The sequence below is a fragment of the Camelina sativa genome, chromosome 19, assembly GCF_030686135.1.
Source record: "Camelina sativa cultivar CO46 ecotype springtype chromosome 19, ASM3068613v1".
Taxonomy (NCBI): domain Eukaryota; kingdom Viridiplantae; phylum Streptophyta; class Magnoliopsida; order Brassicales; family Brassicaceae; genus Camelina; species Camelina sativa.
Window position 1 is genome coordinate 3,166,588 of NC_141898.1, and position 23,129 is coordinate 3,189,716.

Here is a 23,129-nt window from a genome sequence, read left to right on the forward strand (position 1 = left end):
AACGCCAGATGGTGAGATTTTGGTGTTACTACCACCACTACCCACCATATTCGTGTGTTTCTCCGTTTTATTTTCTTTTCAAAGCCTTTTTAAAAAAAGTTATAGTTTGTTCAATTTGCTGTTGTCCACGATGAAGAACAGTGACAAGTGATAATACGGTTTTTGTTTTGTTGTTGGGTGCTTCTGTCTTTCAACAAATACATTATTTAGATGACAACGAAATCAAATTGTTTTCTATATCATGAAATCTCAAAACTTGTTCCCGGGTTTAACATCTCGACATATTGGGCCTAAAGCCCAATTAGTTATATCTGTTACTATACGACCCAAGAACTAATTAAAGACAGTTTCAACCATTTCCAGGAGGCGCATATGCGTTTTGTTTTGATGCTGCTGCTGCTGCTGCTGCTGATTCAATCTCCCAACCCTCTCTCTCTCTGGCTCTTCCCTGCTACAATAAACATTACTCTCTTTTAAGGCGCTTCCTTAATTGATTCTAATTCTATCATCTTTTCTTCTCAAATCTCACCCTGAATATTCCTTTTTTTTTTTTTTTTAAACTTCAACGCGATTTAAAAAAAACTCTAATGCTCGAACGCGTTTCTGAGTTTTCGATTCAGTAGAGACGCATAGTATGTATTATTAATTATTAACCAGAGGTTAGCAATGGAGTCGATACAGAACCGAGTGGAATCGTGGATCAGAGACCAGAGAGCGAGGTTTTTACGGGTTTCGTGGGGACCGATTCAATGGAAATTCCGGTGGCCACCGTGGAACGGAGGAGATGCTGATCAGAGGATTAAGATCCGCCGGGAGTATGAGAAGCGTAAGAAGCAAATTGAGGATCTTTGTCTCGCCCTTAAATCCGAGTCTGTCGAAGATTTACAGGACATACTCTGTTGCATGGTCCTCTCCGAGTGTGTTTACAAGGTGATTATTAGTCTTATGCTTTTCATTAATCATTGTGTTAATGTAAATCAATCTAGTCTCGTTAATTACAGATTAAGTAAGAGGTTCGGTTAGTTAGTTAGTTATTCAGTTAGAAGGTGTTGTGTAGTGTAATCATCAGCTTGTGCATATGTGTACTGTTGTAATTGTTTTATACAGGAACTTAAAAGTTCGATCTTTCTCTCTGTTTCATATCTCTCTTTATTCTTTTCTTTTTTTTTTTTTTTTTTTTTTTTTTTTTTTTTTTTAATTTTAAAAAATGTAACTTTGCAATGAGATGTAGCTAGCTTAATTTTTGGGAATTTCAGTTTAGGCTATTGTATTGTTTCTTTTTAATGGAGGCTGTATTGTAATAGAGACCTGCAAGTGAGATGGTTCGAGCTGTTAACAAATTTAAAGCCGATTTTGGTGGCCAATTTGTTTCCTTGGAGAGGGTTCAACCTTCATCTGATCACGTTCCTCACAGGTTGTTTTTTCATCTCTTTACCGTTTGGAATTATTCATCAACTTCGTTACTAATTTACAGAAATGTTTTTGAGTTTATATTTGGATTTTTAATACTTTATGTCCCATGGCTGCATTTGTGGTGTGTAGTTCATAATGCTCAAAGTTGGTTTATGTATAAGGAAGTTAACTTAAGGAATAATATGTTAATGCAGGTATTTACTTGCTGAGGCAGGTGATACATTATTTGCATCCTTTGTCGGAACTAGGCAATATAAGTAAGTCTTGGAGTTTCTGTTCCCTGGAAAACAAAATAGCTCAGATGTAAGAGATGTGTTTTTTCATTCGTGGGTGTGTTCTAGGGACATCATGGCCGACGCAAATATACTTCAAGGTCATATATTTCACGATGATGTCGCAGAGGATGAATGTATCGCAGAGCCAATTCAAAGTGAACCACAGAAAAATAACGGGGAGGGTCTGCGGAATCCTAAGCAACTTAGACAGAAGCCCAAACCTGCTGCTCATCGGGTATGCTCGTGGCACTTTGGAGTAGACTTTTTCTTCTCTTTTGTACCTTCAGTACAGAGGGTTCAAAATAAGTTGATATTTTCTAAAAGTTATCCCCTTAAATGTTAACAACTAGGGATTCTTGGCTCGTGCTAAGGGGATACCTGCTCTGGAACTTTATAGGCTTGCTCAGAAAAAGAAACGAAAACTTGTATTATGTGGACACTCACTTGGTGGAGCTGTAAGTGCTCTATGTTTTCTTACCCTTGTCGTTCATTTTCACATCTAACTTAGCTTTGCTGACTCGTGGGTTTTGTATTTCCTTCTTTCACTTGTGTAGGTAGCTGCGTTAGCTACACTCGCCATATTAAGGGTTGTTGCTGCCTCTTCTACGAAGAAAGACAATGGAAATATTCATGTCAAATGTATAACCTTCTCCCAGCCTCCTGTTGGGAATGCTGCGTTGAGAGAGTATGTTTTAGAGTACCAATCAAACATATGGCTGGGTTTAGCAATAGCATTCTCATGTTGTGTTTTTCTCTCCTTTGCAGTTACGTCCATGAAAAAGGATGGCATCATTATTTCAAAAGCTATTGTATTCCTGAAGATTTGGTCCCGAGGATATTATCTCCTGCATATTTTCATCATTACAATGAGCAAAGAATGTCAATGGCTGGAGAAGCTGAAGCCGCAGATTTGTCATTGTCCAGAAAGAATGGTCAGGGTGTAACATCAGAGGCAGAAAAGACAAAAGGTAAAGAACACGAGCAGTTAGTCATTGGTGTTGGCCCTGTTCAGAACTCATTCTGGAGGCTTTCACGACTTGTTCCCCTAGAGGCTGTTAAGAAACAACTGGATAGGTATATAGGAAAGAAAGTGGATCCTGCAGAGACTTCTACTGCAACTGTATCTTCAGTGTCAGCTGGGGACGTGGTTATTGAACCACAATCTCTTGAAATTGAGGAGGGTAGGGATGGTATATCTCTCAAGCCATTGCCAGATACTGGCAATGGAGAAACAGTTAGTGGAAAAAGTGAAGGAAAGACCAACTCGTCCAATGGGTTTAGGGTTCCTTATCTGCCTTCTTATGTTCCGTTTGGAGAGGTAGATGTTATAACTAATATACAAATGTGGTACTTAACCTACTTTACTTTATCAAGATTGGAAATGCTAATTCGATGGCATATTATCAGCTTCGATGTTTTTTTTTTCCTTCAGTAGAATCATGAATAAGTGACATCTCATTAAGTTTATTTTTCGTATCACAGCTATATCTCTTGGGAACTGCATCTGTGGAATCACTTTCAGAAGGAGAGTACTCTAAATTGACATCGGTATGAGGTTTTTTTTGCACATAGACATGCTAATAAGTGATTTTTTTAACTGTTGAATTTATCAAGTTTCTTTAATTTTGGAGTTCCCTAACTTGAGGCGCTTGTAGATTTGGATGCTCAATATCTCGAACCTCGATTTTACATGCATGCCTACCTTCATATTTAGTTTGTGGTTGAAGGTCTCTTATTTGGTTGCATTTTTTTGGCAAAGATATTTTCAGGTCAGATCTGTGATAACCGAACTGAGAGAACGTCTTCAGTCACATTCTATGAAGTCATATAGGGCTCGCTTCCAGAGGTAATAGTTTCTCTTTTCCTTGTCCAAAATTCCAGGTGTGGGCCGATTACCCCTTGATTTGGTATGTTTTTTTTATTGACATGCTTCTTTTATTCTTATAGAATACATGACCTCTGCATGGATATTGATGGTTTATTCGGAGTGGATCAACAAAAGCAGTTTCCACATTTACAACAGTGGCTTGGACTTGCAGTTGGTGGTAGTGTAGAGCTTGGGCACATTGTTGAATCACCGGTTATTAGAACGGCCACTTCTATCGCTCCGCTTGGCTGGAAAGGCGTTCCTGGTGATAAAAATGCAGAACCTCTAAAAGTTGATATCACTGGATTTGGCTTGCATTTGTGTTCTTTTGTACATGCACAAGTGAATGGCCACTGGTATGTCCACCTTATTTTCTATTTTCTAATGAATGACCAATTTATGTGATACAATTGTTAAATTGTTAGTGATTAACTCTCCGTAGGTGCTCAACTACCGTGGAATCCTTCCCTTCAGCACCAGCTTATTCTTCTGATAATGTAGAACAGACAGAACTACAGAAAATTAGGGTGGTCATTGGAACTCCCCTGAAACAACCTCCAAGCAACCAGATAGTTGAAGATCCTCTAGTTCCTATGTTCTCGTCTGTTGATTCAAACACCGGTTTCCCCAAGGAAGGAATCAACCTAGGGTTTTTTCAAGAGGACAAGTTTGTTCGTCCTGAAGGTTTGGAGGACTTATACATATTCTGCACTAGTGATTTTGCTACAGTGGCTAAGGAGGTTGAGGTCAGAACACGGAGGGTGCGATTACTCGGACTTGAGGTACAGCCGTCCTTGTTTCATTGGTATATAACACTACATGTTTTTCATATATTGCATGTAATTATATATATCTGGCTCATCTGTCTGCGCAGGGTGCTGGTAAAACCTCTCTATTCCGGGCAATACTGGGTCAAAGCATGCTGAGTTCGATGAGTCATGTGGAGAATATGCAGATTCAGTCTGATGTTCAAGAATGTATAATTGGTGGTGTTTGCTACTCGGACACAGTGGGTGTAAACCTGCAGGTTGGTTACATCACATTCTGGTTCCACAAGCTTTAAGTTTTATTTTCCTAGAGTTAGTATATCATTTTAGTATTCTGATGCAGGAGCTGAACTTAGAGGCTTCTCGATTTAGAGAAGAACTATGGAAAGGAGTTCGTATTCTAAGTAAAAAGATAGATTTAGTTATTCTTGTTCACAATCTCTCTCATAGAATACCACGTTACCAGAACTCAACAACACAGCTGCAGCAACAGCAACCAGCACTTGCTCTTCTGTTAGATGAGGTTAAATCTCTAGGTATCCCTTGGGTCCTCGCCATAACAAACAAGTTCTCAGTCAGTGCCCATCAGCAGAAATCCGCTATTGAAGCTGTACTTCAGGCATATCAAGCGTCACCAAACACAACTGGAATCGTTAACTCTATCCCTTATATTATTTCTGGCTCTGGAAGTTCCTCATTGCCTTGGGCAGCTGTGAATGCGGGTAATGAAGGATCAGTAGGTGCGCAGAAGCTAATATTTGCTCCACTCGACCTTGTCAAAAAGCCTTTTCAGAGAAAAGACACTGTTTTCCCAGTGGATGGTGTGAACTCCCTTTGCCAGCTTGTCCATCGCGTTCTTCAATCTCAAGAAGAAGCTTGCTTTCAGGTATAAATACTCTCTTAGCTGATACAGCGCTTATGTGATAACTATCAATAGAGTGTCCAAGTCGCTTCAATATTAATATAACTCCATCAAACTCTTAGGAACTTGCTAGGGACAGACTGTTGGTTGAACTAGCCAAAGACCGTGCAGTAGATGGTTCACAGGCCAAGTCATCGTCAATGTCAGCAGCAGCCGTGGGAGCTTCACTTGGTGCTGGTCTTGGCCTTGTCTTGGCAGTAGTAATGGGTGCTGGTTCTGCTTTACGAAAACCCTGATTTATTTGTACCCAATCAACCATTGCATCTGTTCTATATTATTTTTTATGTAGTATGTACATATATAGTCCCATTAGAGTTGGATTTCAAATTCATGTTTTTTGCCATTTTGCTCTGATCCTTCGGGCAGAACTGATGTGTAGCACAGAGTAACAACACAAAATAGATTCCGAGTATCTTACAACTCCGAAATGATAATTATAACCATATAAGGTTTATTCTGGTAAAAACACAAGATCGTTTTAAAATCATCGGGAGCAACAAGACGGATTCCGCCAAGAGCTCTCGGAGCCATCTTGGTTGTTGACAAGGCTGACCCTGTTAACTGAAAGTTCAGCCTTGTAAGCATCGGAGTTGAGAAGTTTACGGCTGACATTGTTAAATATCTCTCTGATGACAATCTCAAAGGCTTTGTCTACGTTTGTGGCGTCTAAAGCTGATGTCTCCATGAAGAACAACCCTTCTTCCTCTGCCAGAGCTTTCCCTTCTTCCACACTAACCGCTCTGATATCTTCCAAATCACATTTGTTCCCAACTAGCATTTGTGCCACCGCCGTGTCACAATGAGCTTGCGAGGTAACAAAACACAAAGTGTCAGACTTTTGTTTGAATTCACAACCGTAGACAAAGACTCTCAAACTTAAAGGGAGCAATACAGAGCATCTTATAGACTCAGAGAACCCAAATCACACATCTCATTGCCTCAAACTTAAGATAAGAAACAATGGCTCAGATACATAGCAGCAGAATCAAACCAAAGTGGAACAAAACAGAGAGAAGAAGAGGCAGTAATAACGTACTGTTGAGTTCTTGAAGCCAACGTTTAACGCTTTGGAAAGTGTCGCTTCGGGTGATGTCATAAACGATGAGAGCACCAAAAGCACCTCTGTAGTAAGCAGAAGTGACAGCCCTAAACCTCTCTTGACCAGCAGTGTCCCAGATCTGAGCTTTCACTTCTTTCCCTTCGATTTCCACCAGCTGCGTCTGAAACTCCACTCCGATTGTCGCCTTGGAGTTCGTGTCGAACTCATCCCGAGAGAACCGAGACAGCAGGTTCGATTTTCCGACAGCTGAATCCCCGATTAGGACAATCTTGAACAAGTACTCTTCTCCTCGGTCGTCTTCCTTACCCATCTTCTTCTTCTTTCTTCTTTCTTCTTGAGATTGTGGTGATATGGTTATTGCAGGCTTTCAAGGGGAGAACCTAAGCTTTGATAAGTGGTAAAGTGGTGACAGACAAGCTGCGTGATTGGCGGGGTTTCCTATATAGACTATCTTCATTAATTCTTTACTTAATTGCGTTTAAGACTTTGTGATTAAGGCCATACTTAATTCTAAGCATTTTGGTGTCACTTTTCTGATAAATCATAAATTTGCTTAAAGACTCTTTAGAATTTGCTAATTAAATTAGTAGTAATTTCTGAATTAGTTTCTATGAATTGAAGACAAAAATTGGTACGTTTTTCAACAATATTTTTTGTTTTTAAAGAGTTTGCTCATATTTTATGGCACAACCAACATATTTATTCCAAACTATATTTCAAAAGCTTACAAGAATTGTCATCAAAAAATTCTGCTACCAGCCAGTTTTATATCTTGACAACCCAAAAATTGACTAATATTGTGTGGTTCGATAATTATTGTTGAATTCAATTTTAGTTTCACAAAGCATCAAAATCTAAGTATGGATGAGTACAAGAAGACAAATATTCGGAATTTTGAGTATAATTTGTACCTGTAACTAGAATACTTCAAAGTAAGCAATGGGACTTTCAAATGTCCTTCAAGCTTCGGACTACTGTACTTGCGTTACTTGTCTGGTCTTTGTTAACAGCTCACTTGTATGATTGCAACTCTCTTATAGTTTTTTAAAAAAAATATATCTTAAAGCTTATTTATCATTTTCATCCAAAGTATACAATCCCCAGATCATTTATGAACACGTTGCTATACAATTCTTTTCTTACTTTACCAAGTATGGTTACATAGATTACATAACAAGTTTGTAGATGAGGTTGATTTAGTTGTTTGCATTGCCCCAACTTCTAGGGAAAGGAATGGCGTCTTTGATATCAGGAAGTCCGGTCGCAAACAGAAGCATATGTTCCGTGCTTAAGCTTATTCCTGAATGCTTCACTGTCCCGTGCCTCCTTAAATCTAAGTACCACTCGAACTTCTCCCTCGTGAACCCGCATTCACCAATCCTTGCATTCAAAACCTCAAACCGTTCTTCATTTTGGCTCCCGGTGATTACAACACCAACCTATAAAGAAAGTTGGAGACTTCCGTAAGATTCTACAACTTTGAATTCCTAAATTTGGATCAATGTTTGGTTTGGTTCTCTTCTTACCTTTGGTACGACCAGATCAAATGCTGCTACAGTCTTCTTATCATCATTCAACCGTACGTAAAACGGTTTAGCTACTTTCGGGTAACTATGTATAATCACAGGACCTTTGTAGATCTCATCAGTTAGATAACTGCAACATTAAACCGGTGAAAAGGGAAAAATATGAGAATCAGATCTTGAAACAAAGGCTCAGCATGAGCAAAACCAATACCTTAGATGCTCTGTTGTTAAAGCAACGCCCCACTCAGGCTTGGTTTCAAATTTTCTAGCGGTTGCCTGTTACAGATAAGCAGATCATTATGATGTCACAAAAAATCAGTAAGTAGAAAAATATATGGGATGTGAGAGTGTTATACCTTTTGCAGAAGACTAATGGCTTCAGTATAGGAGAATCTCAAAAGAGAGCTGGACGCTGTTGCTTCAAGACGTGTGGTGATGGTCTTGTCAACTCGTTTTGATATGAATTTCATGTCTTCATGACGATTTTCTATAATATATTTGCAGAGGAACTTGAAGTATTCATCAGCACAATCCATAGCATCCTGTAACATCAAAAGAACTCAAGTCACCATTTGTTAAAAATCACTGAATGACCAAAATCAATGTTATAATTATAACAATCTTACATCCAATTCCGAGAAAGCCATCTCAGTTTCCACATTCCACATCTCTGCCAAATGCCTTGCATTGTCAATTTTATCAGCTACGAAACGCGGTCCTAAGGTATAAACTTTTCCAAGTGCAGAGGCATAGCTCTCAAGATGAAACCTCCCAGAAGCAGTCAGATAAGTGTCACGACCAAAGAAATCTTTCGAGAAATCAAGCTTCTCAGATTTGACCAAAGTAGTTCCTGATTTGGAATTTTGTTTCATCTCAAGCTGAGATGCAAGATCGCTTGTTTTCTTCAGGTCGTGAACAGCAGCAACCACAGCTTCTCGGTTGCTGTCAGATCTCTTGAGGTGATCAATCAGCCTAGTCTTTTCCTTTATCGCAGCCTTTACAGTGTCAATGCTAAATCCATCTTTTTCTTTGACAGACTTCTTCTCCTCTTTATTATCAGTTTTACCTAAAAGAGTAGTGACCCTAAACATTTCGCCAAACCCAGTGGTTGTGATGACTGGTACTTGAACATACTGAAACCCATGGTATTGAAGGAATGTGTGGCTCGCTAAGGTTAGCGCACTGTGCACTCTAGTTACCGACCCAACCTTCACCAACAAATAGAAGAGAAATCTATATTAACTAATTGCTCTTTCATGAAAAACACCAAACCATTTGTGAAAAAAAAAATGTAGAAATAAAAATAGTAATACCGTAGTGGTGCGGGGCCTGAAATGAGAGTAGTCTCTAAGCATATGCAGAGGAAGTTGTTTCTTTGACAGTGGATACTTTTCTGGATCCACTGTTCCAACATGAAGAAGCTTATCTGCCTCAAGCTCAATGACATGTTTTGTAGAAGCAGCCAATGGTAGTCTTAACACACCTTCAGCTACAATACAAGTCCCTAGAGCCATAAGCTGAGTTGCTGGAACAGTCGACAATGCAGAATCAACAACAACCTGGAGAGAGAAAAACAAATTTGGAATTTTTCTCTATAAAAAAAAAAGTTCTCATTGGCATTTCATCAAACATGTTATGCGCCAAAAATTTAGTTATCGTTTTCGCATCGAAATTAGTAAACTTTATGTGAATCTGAAGTATAATGCGCTATACCTGTAGACTGGAGACGGAGGAGCCATCACTGATCAAGAAGTAAAAAACATACTCCGGTGGTGGCGCGGTCTTCTGACCGGCGAGTTCCGTCTTATCAAAGATTGGATAAGTCTTTCCACCACCGCCGCTCAATACATCGAAAAATCTCCTGAAAATATTCATTTTGGATTGAATAATCTCAGTGCACCTAATGTTCGCCGTCGTATGAGATTGATCCCCACCGCTCAACGGCGAGGGGACACCAACTACAGATGGTGGCGGAGGAGGAGAATCTTTCTTAACCGCTCTAGAAGACTTAACCCAACCCCCAATCACAACTCTTTTACCGACCAATCCTGCGCCGCGGTCGCTTCGTTCGAGCAGAGTCTTTAACTCGACCCGGTTCGAATACTTGGATAGCGTAATGGGTTTGGGAGATAAATCATCACCCAGCTCTTTCTGATGGTTTTTTCCAAAAGATTCCATTTTGAAAACCGGAAGAAGAATGGGAGAAATTGAGATGAAGATTTGGGTTTAGTGATGTTAATTGAATTGAAGAAATTGAAAGAGAAGAAGAGATTATATATAAACATGATTACTTGGAGATAATTTTGGTTTGAGAGTAGAGAGATTAGGAGGAAGTTTAGATTGTTGGAACAAGGAAAAGGATTGTTTCAGTGTTGCGGAGAGAAGCAGATAGAAGCAGAGACAGAGAGAGAAGGGCAAAGTTTGGTATTCTTCAAGTTTGGGATATTCGCGGGAACTCTGTCCCTAACAGCTAAATAATGTTAAAATAATAATAATACAAGATCGTTGTGATTATGCACAATAGCCCAATAGCCCAATAGCCCAATAGCCCAATAGGTTTTGTCTTTTTCAGGTTTAATTTTTCTAGTATTTCAAATGCGTTTTCTTTTGTAGCGACCTTGCTTAGAAAGTTTAAACGGCCAGCTGTATCGATTGTAATTAGGTAAGATTGATCTTGTCATTATGCAGTTGAAAAAAAAGGGGCATGAATTGGGGTCACATGTAAATTGTAATGATGGTTAGCACGAGGCTCACAACCTAAGGCTGAATAGATCACCATTACATAATCAACCCTTTTAAATAAGAAAATAGTATTATTCCTCCCAACTAAACGTAGGCTTGAGGTCTAGAATTCGCAGACGAAAGCAACATGGTTTATATAATCCCATGATGTAAAAAAGGAATTATAATTCCCCAAACTAACCTTTATAGAGTATCGTAGATTGGCCAATGATCGAACAAAATGCCAATACACTTTCCAAGTTCTTACCAAACTAATGGAAACTTTTACCAAAGGAACTAATTAATCTCATTCTCATTGATTTGGTAAAATGTACATGGACTGCTTTATATACAGACTCTAACTTGGTTTAATCTATACACTTAAACCAGAACAAAAAGGATTAAAACCGGTTTATACAATACTAGTGCACAATATTTAGATGTCAAAGACCAGATAAGCAGATACATCACAATAGAAACTACCCTTGTATAAGCCATGAAGACTTTCGGCTAAAACATTAGAATTAAATCAGGTGGATTTATACTTCGTCATATATTTATTCTCGGCTAATAAAGTCGCTTAGTCATATAAACTTCCAAGGAAAATCTACCAACTGTGAAATTTAAAGGTTATAAAACTTTAATTGATGAAATAGAGGGCGTCACCAAAACCGGCTGACCAATAGTACGTAGTAACAAAAGTTAGTGTATGATCCCCAGTACTCAGATGTATTTTTAAGGCTCAAATTATTCTTGATCAGTTCGAGTTAGATCTATGATTTATCTTTTAACTTGGTTAGAGTATAATACAACTATTTAAGAGATATAAATGGAATATATTTTTAAAAAGGTTAACCTCCTATCCTACTCACCATAGGCCTTCATGATGCTCATAATCATTGCCTCTTTCAATGATTAAAAGTTCTTTTGATTCCGAGCTTTACACATCATCGATATCATCACTCAGTCGCTTCTCCTACTTATAAATTCACGTTCAAGAACTTGCGAAATCAGAAACTTAAATTTGAAGACTAATTAAATATACTGTAATTTGAGGAAGGTAAAAAAATATGGTAAGAAGAAACGCAGTCCATGCCAATTCAAGTCTTCCTTCGAGGGTGTGGTGGCCACAGCAAAGGAGGAAAGGGAAACGAGCCGTGGTGCGGTTAGGAAACCGACGAAGAGGGTTCTTGGTTGGACCACCGAGGATGGTGGTGCAGAGATGGAGGGCGAACATCATAGGAAAGCCTATGAAGATGATGAGAAATATCATTTTGGGGATAATCTCAAACGGTGGAAACGTCAAGATCTTGAATGCTTATCTTTGGTCTTTACCAATTTTACGTCCTCAGTTGTTTCCACTATGTTGATTTTGTAACTTGTGAAAATGTAATATTTTATCTTTGTTCTTATTATTATTATTATCTTTTTTGTGTGAATCTCTAAATAATCGGCTTTATATAATATAAGTCTTATTTATTATATTCTTCCTAGCTTATTCTTTAAAGAATTCAGGTTTATGAAAAAAACAACTCGTTCTTGAATTATTTTGTCTCTCTGTGTGTCATTGATCACTACAAACTACAAATTGCAAACGAGTTATGCTAATTAGATGCCTAAATTATTAACTATAACATTATTACATTTCTTTTTGAAATAATGAAATAAACTATCATATTTAGTTTACTAATGACCAATTATGTTTTTCGTCAAAGATTAATAATTTTTTGGTTTCTACAAATAATATTCAGAAATTGTTAATTAAGAATTTTTGTATAACAATAAAAAATAGTAGGAAATTATTTATAAAAAATAAAAATTGGACAGATTTGGGTTTTATATCCTAAAGAGTCTCATAAGAAACCTTTTATCGTCTTCTCATGGTTGGCAATCAATTTTACAAGGACGTGATCTACTACTCAACGGGGCTCCGATATCAAGTCGGAGATGGTGCAACAATCAAGGCTACAACTGATCCATGGATTCCATCTCATCCACCACGACCAGCAACTATTCACTCCTTACCTACAAATACAGTTCTCAACGAACTATGGCAAGCTGGTGGACGTCAATGGGATGAGTCGAAGTTACGTCAGCATCTTTCACTTGAAGATGCGGACTTTGCCCGACGCATATATATTCCCCAACATCAATGCCCGGATAAACTTATCTGGCATTATACCAAGAATGGAGTTTACGCCGTGAAATCAGGCTACTGGTTGAGTCAACATTTGCCCGATGACGATGAACAAACTACCCCTCCACCTGGTAACCCTTTGGTAAAACAGAAACTATGGAAAACATCTCTTCCACCAAAACCAAAACATTTTTACTGGCGAATGTTATCTGCTGCCCTAGAAACTGCTCATGAACTCAATCGTCGAGGAATCCCAATTGAAGAAACCTGCCAACGTTGCTGTCAAGGTACCGAATCAATAAACCACATGCTATTCCAATGTCAGTATGCTTCAATAATATGGCGACAGTCCAATCTCCCTACTGTTCCCACATTTTCATCATCGCTTGAAGATAACGTTGAAGCATTACTGCTCATGTACAACTCTGGCTTGGATAAAAATGCACAACATCTACCTTTTTGGATTGGCTGGCAAATATGGAAATCAAGGAATGATCTTGTTTTCAATAAAGTAACTTGGGAGACAAGTTCAGTATTTCAGAAAGCTAAAGATGATGTGGAAGAATGGCTATCTGCAACACAACCATCATTACATCGGCCTCATTGCAGTACATCATCAACAAGTTCAATTTCCTCTTAGTGGCAACCTCCTCCAAGAGATGTGGTCAAGGTAAATTTTGATGGCAGCTTTCACTTACACAATGGGAGCATAGGAGTAGGATGGATAATTCGTGATGAAAGACGATCTTATCTATTGTCCGGCAGCTCAAAACTCAAACAAGCATCTACACCTCTAGAAACCGAAGGGCTAGCATTATTACATGCTATTCAATTAACATGGTGTCGAGGCTATCGACGGGCAATATTTGAAGGAGACTGTAAGTCTTTGGATGATCTTATACACAGAAGAACAACGAATATAACTATGGATAATCTCCTAGTTGATATCTGCAGTTGGGCGGATCTATTCGATAGGATTTCATTCTCACTTATACAGAGAGAATGTAATCAAGCGGCTGATAAGTTAGCTAAGTTTGCTCATTATCAACCAAAAATTAGTAGAACATATTTCAGACCTCCAATATTTTTACGGAGCCATTTATGTAACGACTTTGTAACAAATTCTGTTTCCTAATAAAGACGTTAAAAAAAAAAAAAAAACCTTTTATCGTCTCTTATTATCTCTTCAGTTCACAAGGCGGAAGAACGGAGATGGCCACCATCACACCTCTCGCTCTCCGCTCTCCGGTTCTACTTCCTCCTTCATCTGCTTCAAACCCTACCAGATTCCATGGCTTCACCAAACGACCACCACCTTCCCGTCTCTTCTTCCCCCTTAAACCCTTCCATTCTCTATCCATCCAAAACCCTAAAAAATCCATCCGAATCGCCGCATCCGTTTCGCCGATAACACCAATCTTCCCGGCTGCGAAATCAACGAATCGTTCATCCACACTAACCGGGTCAACCCGGTTTCTCGCTACTCTCGCGGCTTTGACAATCGCCGTAACCAAAATCCTAGCTCAAAAACTCGCTCCTGTACTCGCGGAGGGATTACGATTATCACTCAGTACCGCCGGACCCGTCTTCTTCGCGTCGCTCAGAGATCGTCCTCCGGGGTATTTGAACACGCCGCTTACGGTGGTTGCGGTGGGGATAAAGAAGTGGTTAGATATTTACAGTGGGGTTTTGATGGTTAGGGTTTTGCTCAGTTGGTTCCCTAATATCCCGTGGGAAAGACAGCCTTTGTCTGCCATTAGAGATCTCTGTGATCCTTACTTGAATCTGTTTAGGAACATTATTCCTCCTATCTTCGATACGCTTGATGTTAGTCCTTTGCTTGCTTTCTCTGTTCTGGGCACACTTGGGTCGATTGTTCATGGCAGCACTTGATTGAGAGAAATTGGAAGATCAGTAGCAGATTGGAGCTAATGCTTTTGTTTTTGAAACATTGATTTGGGGAAGTTTGCATCTTTGCTCCCAAGATTAGGAAATATCAAGACTGAGAGATATGAGCTTTGTCGTTTTTTTTCTTTTCTGTTTCGAATTTGATTTTGAATAATGAGATTTTGGGTTTTGCGGACTTATAATTGTTGAGATTTTGGGTTCTCTTGCATCTGCTCAAATTGTTCATCTTGGTTTAAGAACCACAAAGTTTAAGGACGCTGGGGAGAATTAGACATGCTAGGTTGGGTGTCTGAGTTTTTATAAGATTTTCGATATCTAGTTTGATAAGTAGTAGAATTCATCATTTGTATCTGATTCATGAGATTGGTTTGGGAAGTTTATGGGGGTCTCTGGAAGACTGGTAGACGCATGAAGTTTAAGGTGTTTGGAGATAAGTCCAGTATTTGCGTGTAGCTTGACTTTGTCCTTAACTCATGGCACTTGGCTAGTTTCCATCGGATATCTCTCGAACAATGTTGTTACTTCTTCGTTGGTTAATAAATTAGTTAGTTTTAAGAGTGGGTGGAACGGTATATAGTATAGACTAGAGTATAGTATAGAGTTTAGAGTCTTGGTTGTTTAGGCAAAAGCATGTCCCATCTATAATTCACGATAATTAGAGTGGCATTTGCTTGGATTTGGCTGTAAAGGTAACAAGACAACAATCAAATGTGTGTAATGGTATCACATCACACATGACAGCTCAACTTTGATCCAACCATTATTTGATCTTTTAGAAAAAATATTGTGAGTTCCAATTAAAAGGTTTTAAGGAAAGAAAAGTAGCAAGTGCTCTTTAGTTATCTATAATCTTACAAAATCAAACTCGTTGAACACATGACCAAACTCTCTCCCTCAAATCATACGACTGACTATACCAGAATAGGTTCAATTCCGGTTTTGTGAAATTACCGGTTCATAACCCAAAATATTACCGGTTTAAGAACCAGCTCTGGTATAGGTCGTTTTTATACTGTTTAGCTGATGAGAGACTTCACTTCCGACTTCTAGTAGCCGCCGGAAAACCGCCATGAACTTTGTCGTCAAACGACTGGGCGCCGTTTTGCCGTCGCTACATCACAGCGGCGTTTCACAGATCCGACTCTTCAGAACAGAGGCAGGTCAGCCAAGACGGCGAAGCAAGTTGCCTTCTCTTCCGTTCAAGAAGAAGGAAGAGAAATCCGAATGGTGGATCGTCGACGGAGAGATGCACGAGATTGGCGATCACGTCCCTCCTCGTGAGCGATTCACAATCCCTAGAGACAACATCCCCAATAAACGCCGTAAGCAGCTCCGTGAGCAGTTCATGCGCCGCACTCGCCTTGTCCTTAAAGAAGCGGTGAGTTCCTTTTTTAACAAAGTTTCGGTTTTTACATTCTTCGCCGCTTGAGCAGATTGAATTGATTGTTCTGTGCTCTTTCGTTTCTATCTACTTTCAAATTGATTGTTCTGTGCTGTAGTTTCAATTGGAAAAACTCTGTCTTTAACCTAATTTTGCTGCCATTTGAATATGATAGGAACATGAGCCATGGTGCAAAAAGTATATGGAACTATATAATGAGCTTAGAGAGAACTGGGAGAGGCTTTATTGGGATGAAGGATATTCAAAGAAAATTGCGACTGATCATGCTAATTATGAGTCTGCTGAAGAAGATGATGAAGATTTTAATCCATACAGGTATCTTATCTCTGTTATTCCACTTGACCATGTTCTTATAAAAATGGTGTTTTAGGTAGGTGTGTGGATGGATGGTTATGTGATTGGTTTATCTCCTTGTTCATTACAGGAACAGGCGGTCGTCCACCGATCAAGCAAAGGTAACAACTTTAATGATGATGTTTTTTTTAAGTGAATGAACATATACGAGCCTGTGTAGATTTTGAGATCTTGTTGCGTGCATCCTTCTTTTGTTCTCTTTAAAATTTGAGTCTGAGTTTTGTGAGAATCTGAAAATGGAAGCAGGAGCAAGGGTTTAACAGAAGTACACAAGGTGATAACTGGGAGAAAGTCAATCAGATCAGAGACAAATTTGAGTTTGATAGAGAAAGGAGAATGAGAGATAAAGGTGAGTTTTCCTCACCGAGTATCTTAGCTGTATATCTTCAGCATTCTGCTTACCATAAGTATCTCAGCTGTCTTGAACAACCTTTCTTGTTGCAGCCTTTGCACCAATGAATGCAGCACCGGCCTCTGAAGTCTCTAAGGACTTGAACTGGAATGCACAAAGAAGGCCCTTTGATGCTGAGAGATACACAAGAGATTGAATACGTTAACATCACATGAGAGCAAGTAGATGAGATGGAGCTTGGCATTGATTTCTACTCTATAAGTGTAACTGCTTAAATAATTTCTTGAACAATCTGATCTTTCTGATCTTTGGTTTTTGTTTGTGAAGATTGGTGGTGGTGGATTAGCCAAGAAATTTTAAATCTTCATGTGATAATAAAGTAGTATATTTTGGATTCTCTTATGCAGTTACAGTTGTATTAATGTGAACTTCACATTTTGGGTTCGGTGGTTCTGTTCCACAAAGGTGCATCACTATTGAACTGCAAAAATATGGAGAAGATTTGAGAAAGTTTCAATACAACACTCTCAACATAATAAAGGTCCCTGACCTAAAAAAAAATTGGCCTTTTCCCCTATGCATTTTTGGTGAAAAAAATCATTTTAACCAAAAAAAACCAAAATAATGAAAAGACCGGGTGCTATGGCACACCTAGCACATGTCTAGAGCCGGGCTAAGTCGAAGAATAAGTAGAGAATACGTGAAGGTGAGTTGATGAGATAGAATTCCATGTAAAAGATCACCTCTTTGAGAAATATATTAGCTGATGTTAATGCAGTACTTTGAGAAGTATATTAGCTGCATGTTAATACTGTACAAAATGGACATTTGTTCTCATGATGTATGCATTTTGCAATACTTCTAGTAGTATATTAGCTGCATGTTAATTCTGTACAAAGCCCACATAGTTTACTTAGACTTAATATATTTAGTATCACGTGTATATATACGTAATTAACCAATATATATATATATATATTTTCATGTATTTATATTGATCATTTGAAAAAATATAATTCAAATTTAATTATTTGCAAAATATTTACATGTATTTATTTTTATACATTAATATAATTTACTTATTATTTTTATTCTTTTTTATTTCAAATTTATGATTTTTTTTTGTTTTTCATATCTTTTATTGTGTGAAAATTCAGTATATTATCATTTATTTGTTTATTTCTCTTCCACTATTTCACCATAATTATCCATACTATAGTAAAATAAAATATAATATATATATTTCAATCTGTAAATTATAATATTATTACTTTGTTATAAATTGCATGTATTTGTAAATATTCCCCCGTGTTGTAGCGCGGGTGTGATCCTAGTGTTTATTTTAAAATCCAATTTCTAGTAAAATTGATGATACCGAACGGGAGTAGATGATTTAACAGCAGAAAGAACAGTTGGGCCGTGAGAAGACGAAGCCCAACCAAATGCCGAAAACCCAAGTCTAACTCCGTGTCACAGCGGTCATCTAAACAAAAGATAAGAAGAAAAAAAACAAATTAAGCAGAGCGCAATGTTGAAACCTTTCTCGTACGTAAAATCCCCCTATTACAATTAGCAACTAGGAAAAGTTAAAAAGAGAGACTTTATGCATTCACACTACAACAAATGATTGATTTACATCATTTATTTTATATATTTGTATCACATTTAAATGATGTAAAAATAATTTACTTCATTTTAATAAATGATTTATATTTTGTTGATGCAAATAATTTGTATCGATTGAAATAAATATTTGCTTTAATTAATAAAATTGATTTTCATTTACGTCAATTACAAAAAATGATATAAGGCTTACATCATTTTTATTAAATTGATATAAAATATTTGAATCATTTCTCAAAACTAATGTAAAATATTTATATCATTTAAAAATTGATGTTAAATTCAATATTATAAAAAATAATATGAAAATAATTTTGTCTGAATAATATTTAATAATTTATACTCCCTCTGTTCCAAAATATAGAATTGTTTAGCTTTTTTTTTGTTCCAAAATATAGAATTTTCTCAGATTTCTATGCAAGTATTAAAACAATTTTATGTGAGACTTATCGTGTCATTATTCCATTTTGTATAGGCACTGAAAAAAGATTTGAAACTTCTTTTGTATGATATCTGTTGAGATTACCATTATCACTTCTTGCTAGCAAAGCACTGAAAATTGCCCATCTCTCTTGATTAAAAACATTTCTTCTACCGCTTGGTAGAATCGTATCACCTTGAAACTGATCATCGTTTTCTGCAATAATTAAAAAAGTCACTGTTATGCTATGTAACTCAATCTAATTAAAATTACAAAAACAGCACTTGTAAAATTACCGTATGTAAGAGAAAATATTTAACAAAACTATGTAGAAGATGAACAACACTTGTAAAATTATTGTAACTCTAAAAACTCATGCGTATACAAAAAGCATTATCTCTGGTTTATTTAAACTTTTAAATTAACTAATTTAAAAACATGGAAAAAGATTCTCACCTAGATTATGATTAATAGGATGATCAAAAACTTCATCGCCGTGACTAGGATCATCTTCTTCTATCCTTGGAATTTGGTTTAAATCAATCAAAACTTCTGCCCCATGATTTAGGATTGGAAAATTCAAATCAATATTGTAATCCATGAAAAATTTGGTAAATCATTGTTAGACCAAAGAAATTATATAGAGATAAACAATTGGAGTTTCTTGGTTCGTATGGCTCCATAGTGAAAAATTTGAATTTTAGTTTCAAAGTGTTTACAAAAAAATGGCTCGCATCTGAAATTTTTTTCTTGTAATTTGTTAGCAACCCCTATTTAAGTGGAATAAAACGTGTCTCTTAATATTCTTAATTATCCATTCTATTTTTTTCATTTTTTGTGGTCAATTAATGTGTTCAATTAATGAGTTATTTTGTGTTAAAATTTTCCTTAATAAGCGTGCTTTTAGCCAAACAATTCTATATTTTGGAATAGAGGGAGTAACTTTCAATCTTTTTTAATATATTCATTTAATTACAATTAATATTTATGGATAAGTTTAGTTAAACGGTAACTAGAATCTTTAAAATAAATTAACTTGATAAAAACAAACTCATTAATTACCTGATTTTAAGGCTTAATATATGGAACAAGTTAACTTAAAAATAGGCAAACTAATTTGGTATTTATAGAAAATATTGTCTCATCACAACTTAAGAAGTATCCGATGTGGGATACTTAAACTTCTCTTTTTTTTTTTCTTGTTTACAAACAAAAAAAAGATATTAAATATAAACAATTATCAGCAACATATAAAAATTAGTAACTACTCTAGTTTATTAATTATCTCGTTGATTACTAAATGGATTATTCCAATCAAAATAATTCATACAACTTACTTGATGATGATGAATAAGGATCCTTAATAATCCAACGAAAATGAAGATACAGTTTTTTTTTTTTTTGCCAAAAGAAAATAAATATACAGCTAGGTTTGCTTTGTAGCTAATAATCTGCTATAATTTTTGATCGATCAAATTTTTCAATATTTATCTTCTAATTACGTTTATTCTTTTTAAAGCATATATATGTAAATTTTAAATGATATCAATATAATTTATTTAACATCAGTTTTAAATGATATAAATTTTGTGTCGTTTTAAAAAATGATCTTACACCAAACATGAATATATACATCAATTCTCTAAATGATGTAAATTTTTATTTTAAATCGATTTTTCAAAAGTGATAGAATATAATAGAAACTTTCAACAGTGGAGGGATATGGTCAATCTTCATTCAATGTGCACCTAATGAAATAAGAACCGAATTCTTATTATTTTCCTATTTTTGATTTATTTTTAATCACAGTAATGCTAAGAGTTCCTTCTAAAAGCTTCCGATAAAGATGATCTAAGTCATGAAAACTTTCGGCCAAAACATTAGAATCAAATCAGGTGGATTTATACTTCGTCACTAAAAAGTCGCTTAGTCATATAAACTTCCAATGAAAATCTACCAACTGTGAAATTTAAAGGTTATAAAACTCCAGTTGATGAAATAGAGGACGTCACCAAAACCGGCTTACCAATAGTAGTAACAGTTTATGATATCTCGAATACTCAAATGTGTTTTTTAAGGCTCAAATTATTCTTGATCAGTTTGAGTTAATAGATCTATGATTTATCTTTAACTTGATTAGGAGTACAATACTACTATTTGAGAGATAGAAATGGAATATTTTTTTAAAAAAGGTTAACCTCCAATCCTACTCACCATAGGCCTTCATGATGCTCATAATCATTGCCTCTTTCAATGATTAAAAGCTCTTTTGATTCCAAGCTTTACAAAACCATCAGAAACTTAAATTTGAAGACTAGATAAAATCCGAGACCAAAAAGCAAAGAAGAAGGTATTAAAAACATGGTAAGAAGAAACGCAGTCCATGCCATTTCAAGTCTTCCTTCGAGGGTCTGGTGGCCACAGCAAAGGAGGAAAGGAAAACGAGCCGTGGTGCGGTTAGGAAACCGACGAAGAGGGTTCTTGGTTGGACCACCGAGGATGGTGGTGCAGAGATGGAGAATGAACATCATAGGAAAGCCGATGAAGTTGATGAGATATATCATTTTGGGGATAATCTCAAACGGTGGAAACGTCAAGATCTTGAATGCTTACCTTTGGTCTTTACCAATTTTACGTCCTCAGTTGTTTTCACTATGTTGATTTTGTAACTTGTGAAAAATTGTAATACTTTATCTTGTTCTTATTTTTAATTCTTATTATTTTCCTATTTTTGATTTATTTTTAATCACAGTAATGCTAAGAGTTCCTTCTAAAAGCTTCCGATAAAGATGATCTAAGTCATGACAACTTTCGGCCAAAACATTAGAAATGTTTGAAGCTCTGGTTCTGGTTCTGGTTCTGGTTCAAACATTGGAAATATTGTTACCGGAGATGATATGCAGACTCAGGTACTAATACCATCCCTAATTGTCTACCTTATTTGTTATACGAAATGTCTCCTGATAGGTTTGGTGTTTACTTAGTAAATCATCTCTGTTATCGCCGTAACAGGCAGTTATAAGCAGTGCGCTTCCTGGTCTGTTAAACATATTGGACAGCACATACAACAACCCATACGTACAGATGAGCATCAAGAAGGAAACTTGCTGCGCTGTCTCTAACATTACAGCTGGGAACACAAGTCATATTCAAGTGAGTTACTAGACAACAATGTCGAAAACCCCGGATCTTTCTTTTAATAGAACCAGAAGTCGCTTTTTCATTTGTATTTAAGACTGGAAATTTTGTTGTGCAGCAAGTGATTCAAGCTGGCCTTATTAAGCCTCTGTTGGAGCTGCTTCAGACCGGTGAGTTGGACGTAAAAAAGGAAGCACTTTGGGCAATTTCTAATGCAACTTCTGGTGGCAATCATGACCAAATCAAGTAAGAAAAAATAAAGCACTATGTATGTATTCTGTTTTGACTATTTGGAAACGATTCTTGTAATTTGACTCTCTTATTCGTTTTGCAGGTTTCTCGTGAGGCAAGGCTGCATTAAACCGCTGTGTGATCTCCTGACGTGTCCTGATCCAAGGGTCGTCACAGCGGCTTTGGAAGGTCTATACAAGATTCTGAAAGTTGCCGAAGCCGAGAAGAAGGCAGTAGACGGTTATAAGTATGCCCAGATGATTGATGACGCAGGAGGTTTGAAGAAGATTGAGGATCTTAAAAGTCACGATAATACTGACGAGAAGATTGTGAAATTCCTCGAGTTGTATTGGCTTGTCAGGTAATGCTCCTACTGCTGGTGGTTTCACATTTGGTTGAAGGTTTATGCCCTGAGACTTTTCACAGGTTTATGTAGAATCAAGATATTCTTAGTTGTTTGGACGTAGAGCAGATTTCGCCTGGTGGTTTAAAAATTTGTAGGGTTTTATATTCAATGGTCTCGACTCCCGTTTTACTTGATTTTTATTTTAGGATGTTGGATATATATATATATATATATACATATTTGTTATTGCATTTGTGGCGGAAGCTAATACAGTGTTGTTTGTTGTTGGCAGGATTTGGGAGGGTTAGAATTCTATTGCTTTTGTGGCGGAAGTTAATACAGCTTCAACACTTTGTTTTGGATTTTTTTAGTATCTGCTTTCGTCTTGTTTGTGTCCCATGTTGAGGAAAGCTTCACTTTAAACCAGTCTCTTTCTTATGGAGCGACATATAAGCAACTGACAACTGATGACACATGTGAACGCTGTGTTGTTTTCTAGAAATTTGATCTGTGTTCACGAGACATTTTGTTTTTTTTGTTTTTTTTGCTACTCAATTCACATTGCTCTGTTCCAATAAAACATCAAAGTGAGAGAAGAAGACAAATTTGGTGCTAATTCTTCATTCCAATCCAGGAACAGAACGATGCTAAGTGACCACTGATGAT

General features: G+C 36.8%; 8 protein-coding genes across 10 annotated transcripts; 6 read left to right on the forward strand and 2 right to left on the reverse strand.

The window, feature by feature from the left end:
* Positions 1-3: 3 nt before the first annotated feature.
* On the forward strand, positions 4-5,710 carry LOC104764453 (uncharacterized). 2 transcript variants are annotated; one of them, XM_010487989.3, is made up of 14 exons: positions 4-930; positions 1,305-1,414; positions 1,608-1,670; positions 1,755-1,923; positions 2,039-2,143; positions 2,243-2,373; positions 2,454-3,006; positions 3,171-3,236; positions 3,458-3,534; positions 3,636-3,911; positions 3,998-4,337; positions 4,430-4,582; positions 4,666-5,208; positions 5,307-5,710. In XM_010487989.3, the coding sequence occupies exons 1-14, from the start codon at positions 667-669 to the stop codon at positions 5,478-5,480; spliced, it is 3,024 nt and encodes a 1,007-aa protein (XP_010486291.2). In that variant the 5' UTR covers positions 4-666; the 3' UTR covers positions 5,481-5,710. The 2 variants fall into 2 exon arrangements, 1 of the variants encoding a protein (XP_010486291.2); XR_015591203.1 differs by having other exon boundaries at positions 576-930; positions 3,448-3,534.
* On the reverse strand, positions 5,602-6,859 carry LOC104764452 (ras-related protein RABA5b). The gene is made up of 2 exons (XM_010487987.3): positions 6,281-6,859; positions 5,602-6,048 (listed from the first exon to the last, which is right to left on the reverse strand). The coding sequence occupies exons 1-2, from the start codon at positions 6,612-6,614 to the stop codon at positions 5,729-5,731; spliced, it is 654 nt and encodes a 217-aa protein (XP_010486289.1). The 5' UTR covers positions 6,615-6,859; the 3' UTR covers positions 5,602-5,728.
* A 569-nt stretch (positions 6,860-7,428) lies between these two features.
* LOC104764455 (asparagine--tRNA ligase, cytoplasmic 2) lies at positions 7,429-10,295 on the reverse strand. Its single transcript, XM_010487992.2, has 7 exons — positions 9,544-10,295; positions 9,144-9,389; positions 8,457-9,038; positions 8,187-8,372; positions 8,042-8,106; positions 7,831-7,960; positions 7,429-7,743 (listed from the first exon to the last, which is right to left on the reverse strand). The coding sequence occupies exons 1-7, from the start codon at positions 10,006-10,008 to the stop codon at positions 7,501-7,503; spliced, it is 1,917 nt and encodes a 638-aa protein (XP_010486294.2). The 5' UTR covers positions 10,009-10,295; the 3' UTR covers positions 7,429-7,500.
* A 1,223-nt stretch (positions 10,296-11,518) lies between these two features.
* Positions 11,519-12,035, forward strand: LOC104764457 (uncharacterized). Its single transcript, XM_010487993.2, has one exon. It carries the CDS (start codon positions 11,622-11,624, stop codon positions 11,919-11,921), a length of 300 nt encoding a protein of 99 aa, XP_010486295.1. The 5' UTR covers positions 11,519-11,621; the 3' UTR covers positions 11,922-12,035.
* Positions 12,036-13,761: 1,726 nt separating this feature from the next.
* Positions 13,762-14,804, forward strand: LOC104764458 (ylmG homolog protein 1-1, chloroplastic-like). Its single transcript, XM_010487994.3, has one exon. It carries the CDS (start codon positions 13,901-13,903, stop codon positions 14,579-14,581), a length of 681 nt encoding a protein of 226 aa, XP_010486296.2. The 5' UTR covers positions 13,762-13,900; the 3' UTR covers positions 14,582-14,804.
* Positions 14,805-14,942: 138 nt separating this feature from the next.
* On the forward strand, positions 14,943-17,102 carry LOC104764459 (uncharacterized). Of its 2 annotated transcripts, none has more exons than XM_087502250.1 (5): positions 14,943-15,974; positions 16,153-16,313; positions 16,423-16,453; positions 16,599-16,701; positions 16,797-17,102. In XM_087502250.1, exons 1-5 carry the CDS (start codon positions 15,666-15,668, stop codon positions 16,898-16,900), a joined length of 708 nt encoding a protein of 235 aa, XP_087358376.1. In that variant the 5' UTR covers positions 14,943-15,665; the 3' UTR covers positions 16,901-17,102. The 2 variants fall into 2 exon arrangements, with proteins under 2 accessions (XP_087358376.1, XP_087358375.1); XM_087502249.1 differs by having other exon boundaries at positions 15,438-15,974; positions 16,596-16,701.
* A 4,007-nt stretch (positions 17,103-21,109) lies between these two features.
* On the forward strand, positions 21,110-21,478 carry LOC104764461 (uncharacterized). Its single transcript, XM_010487999.2, has one exon. It carries the CDS (start codon positions 21,110-21,112, stop codon positions 21,407-21,409), a length of 300 nt encoding a protein of 99 aa, XP_010486301.1. The 3' UTR covers positions 21,410-21,478.
* A 44-nt stretch (positions 21,479-21,522) lies between these two features.
* Positions 21,523-23,079, forward strand: LOC104764460 (importin subunit alpha-1b-like). Its single transcript, XM_010487998.3, has 5 exons — positions 21,523-21,657; positions 21,761-21,901; positions 22,005-22,132; positions 22,221-22,478; positions 22,756-23,079. The coding sequence occupies exons 1-5, from the start codon at positions 21,646-21,648 to the stop codon at positions 22,769-22,771; spliced, it is 555 nt and encodes a 184-aa protein (XP_010486300.1). The 5' UTR covers positions 21,523-21,645; the 3' UTR covers positions 22,772-23,079.
* Positions 23,080-23,129: the final 50 nt, after the last annotated feature.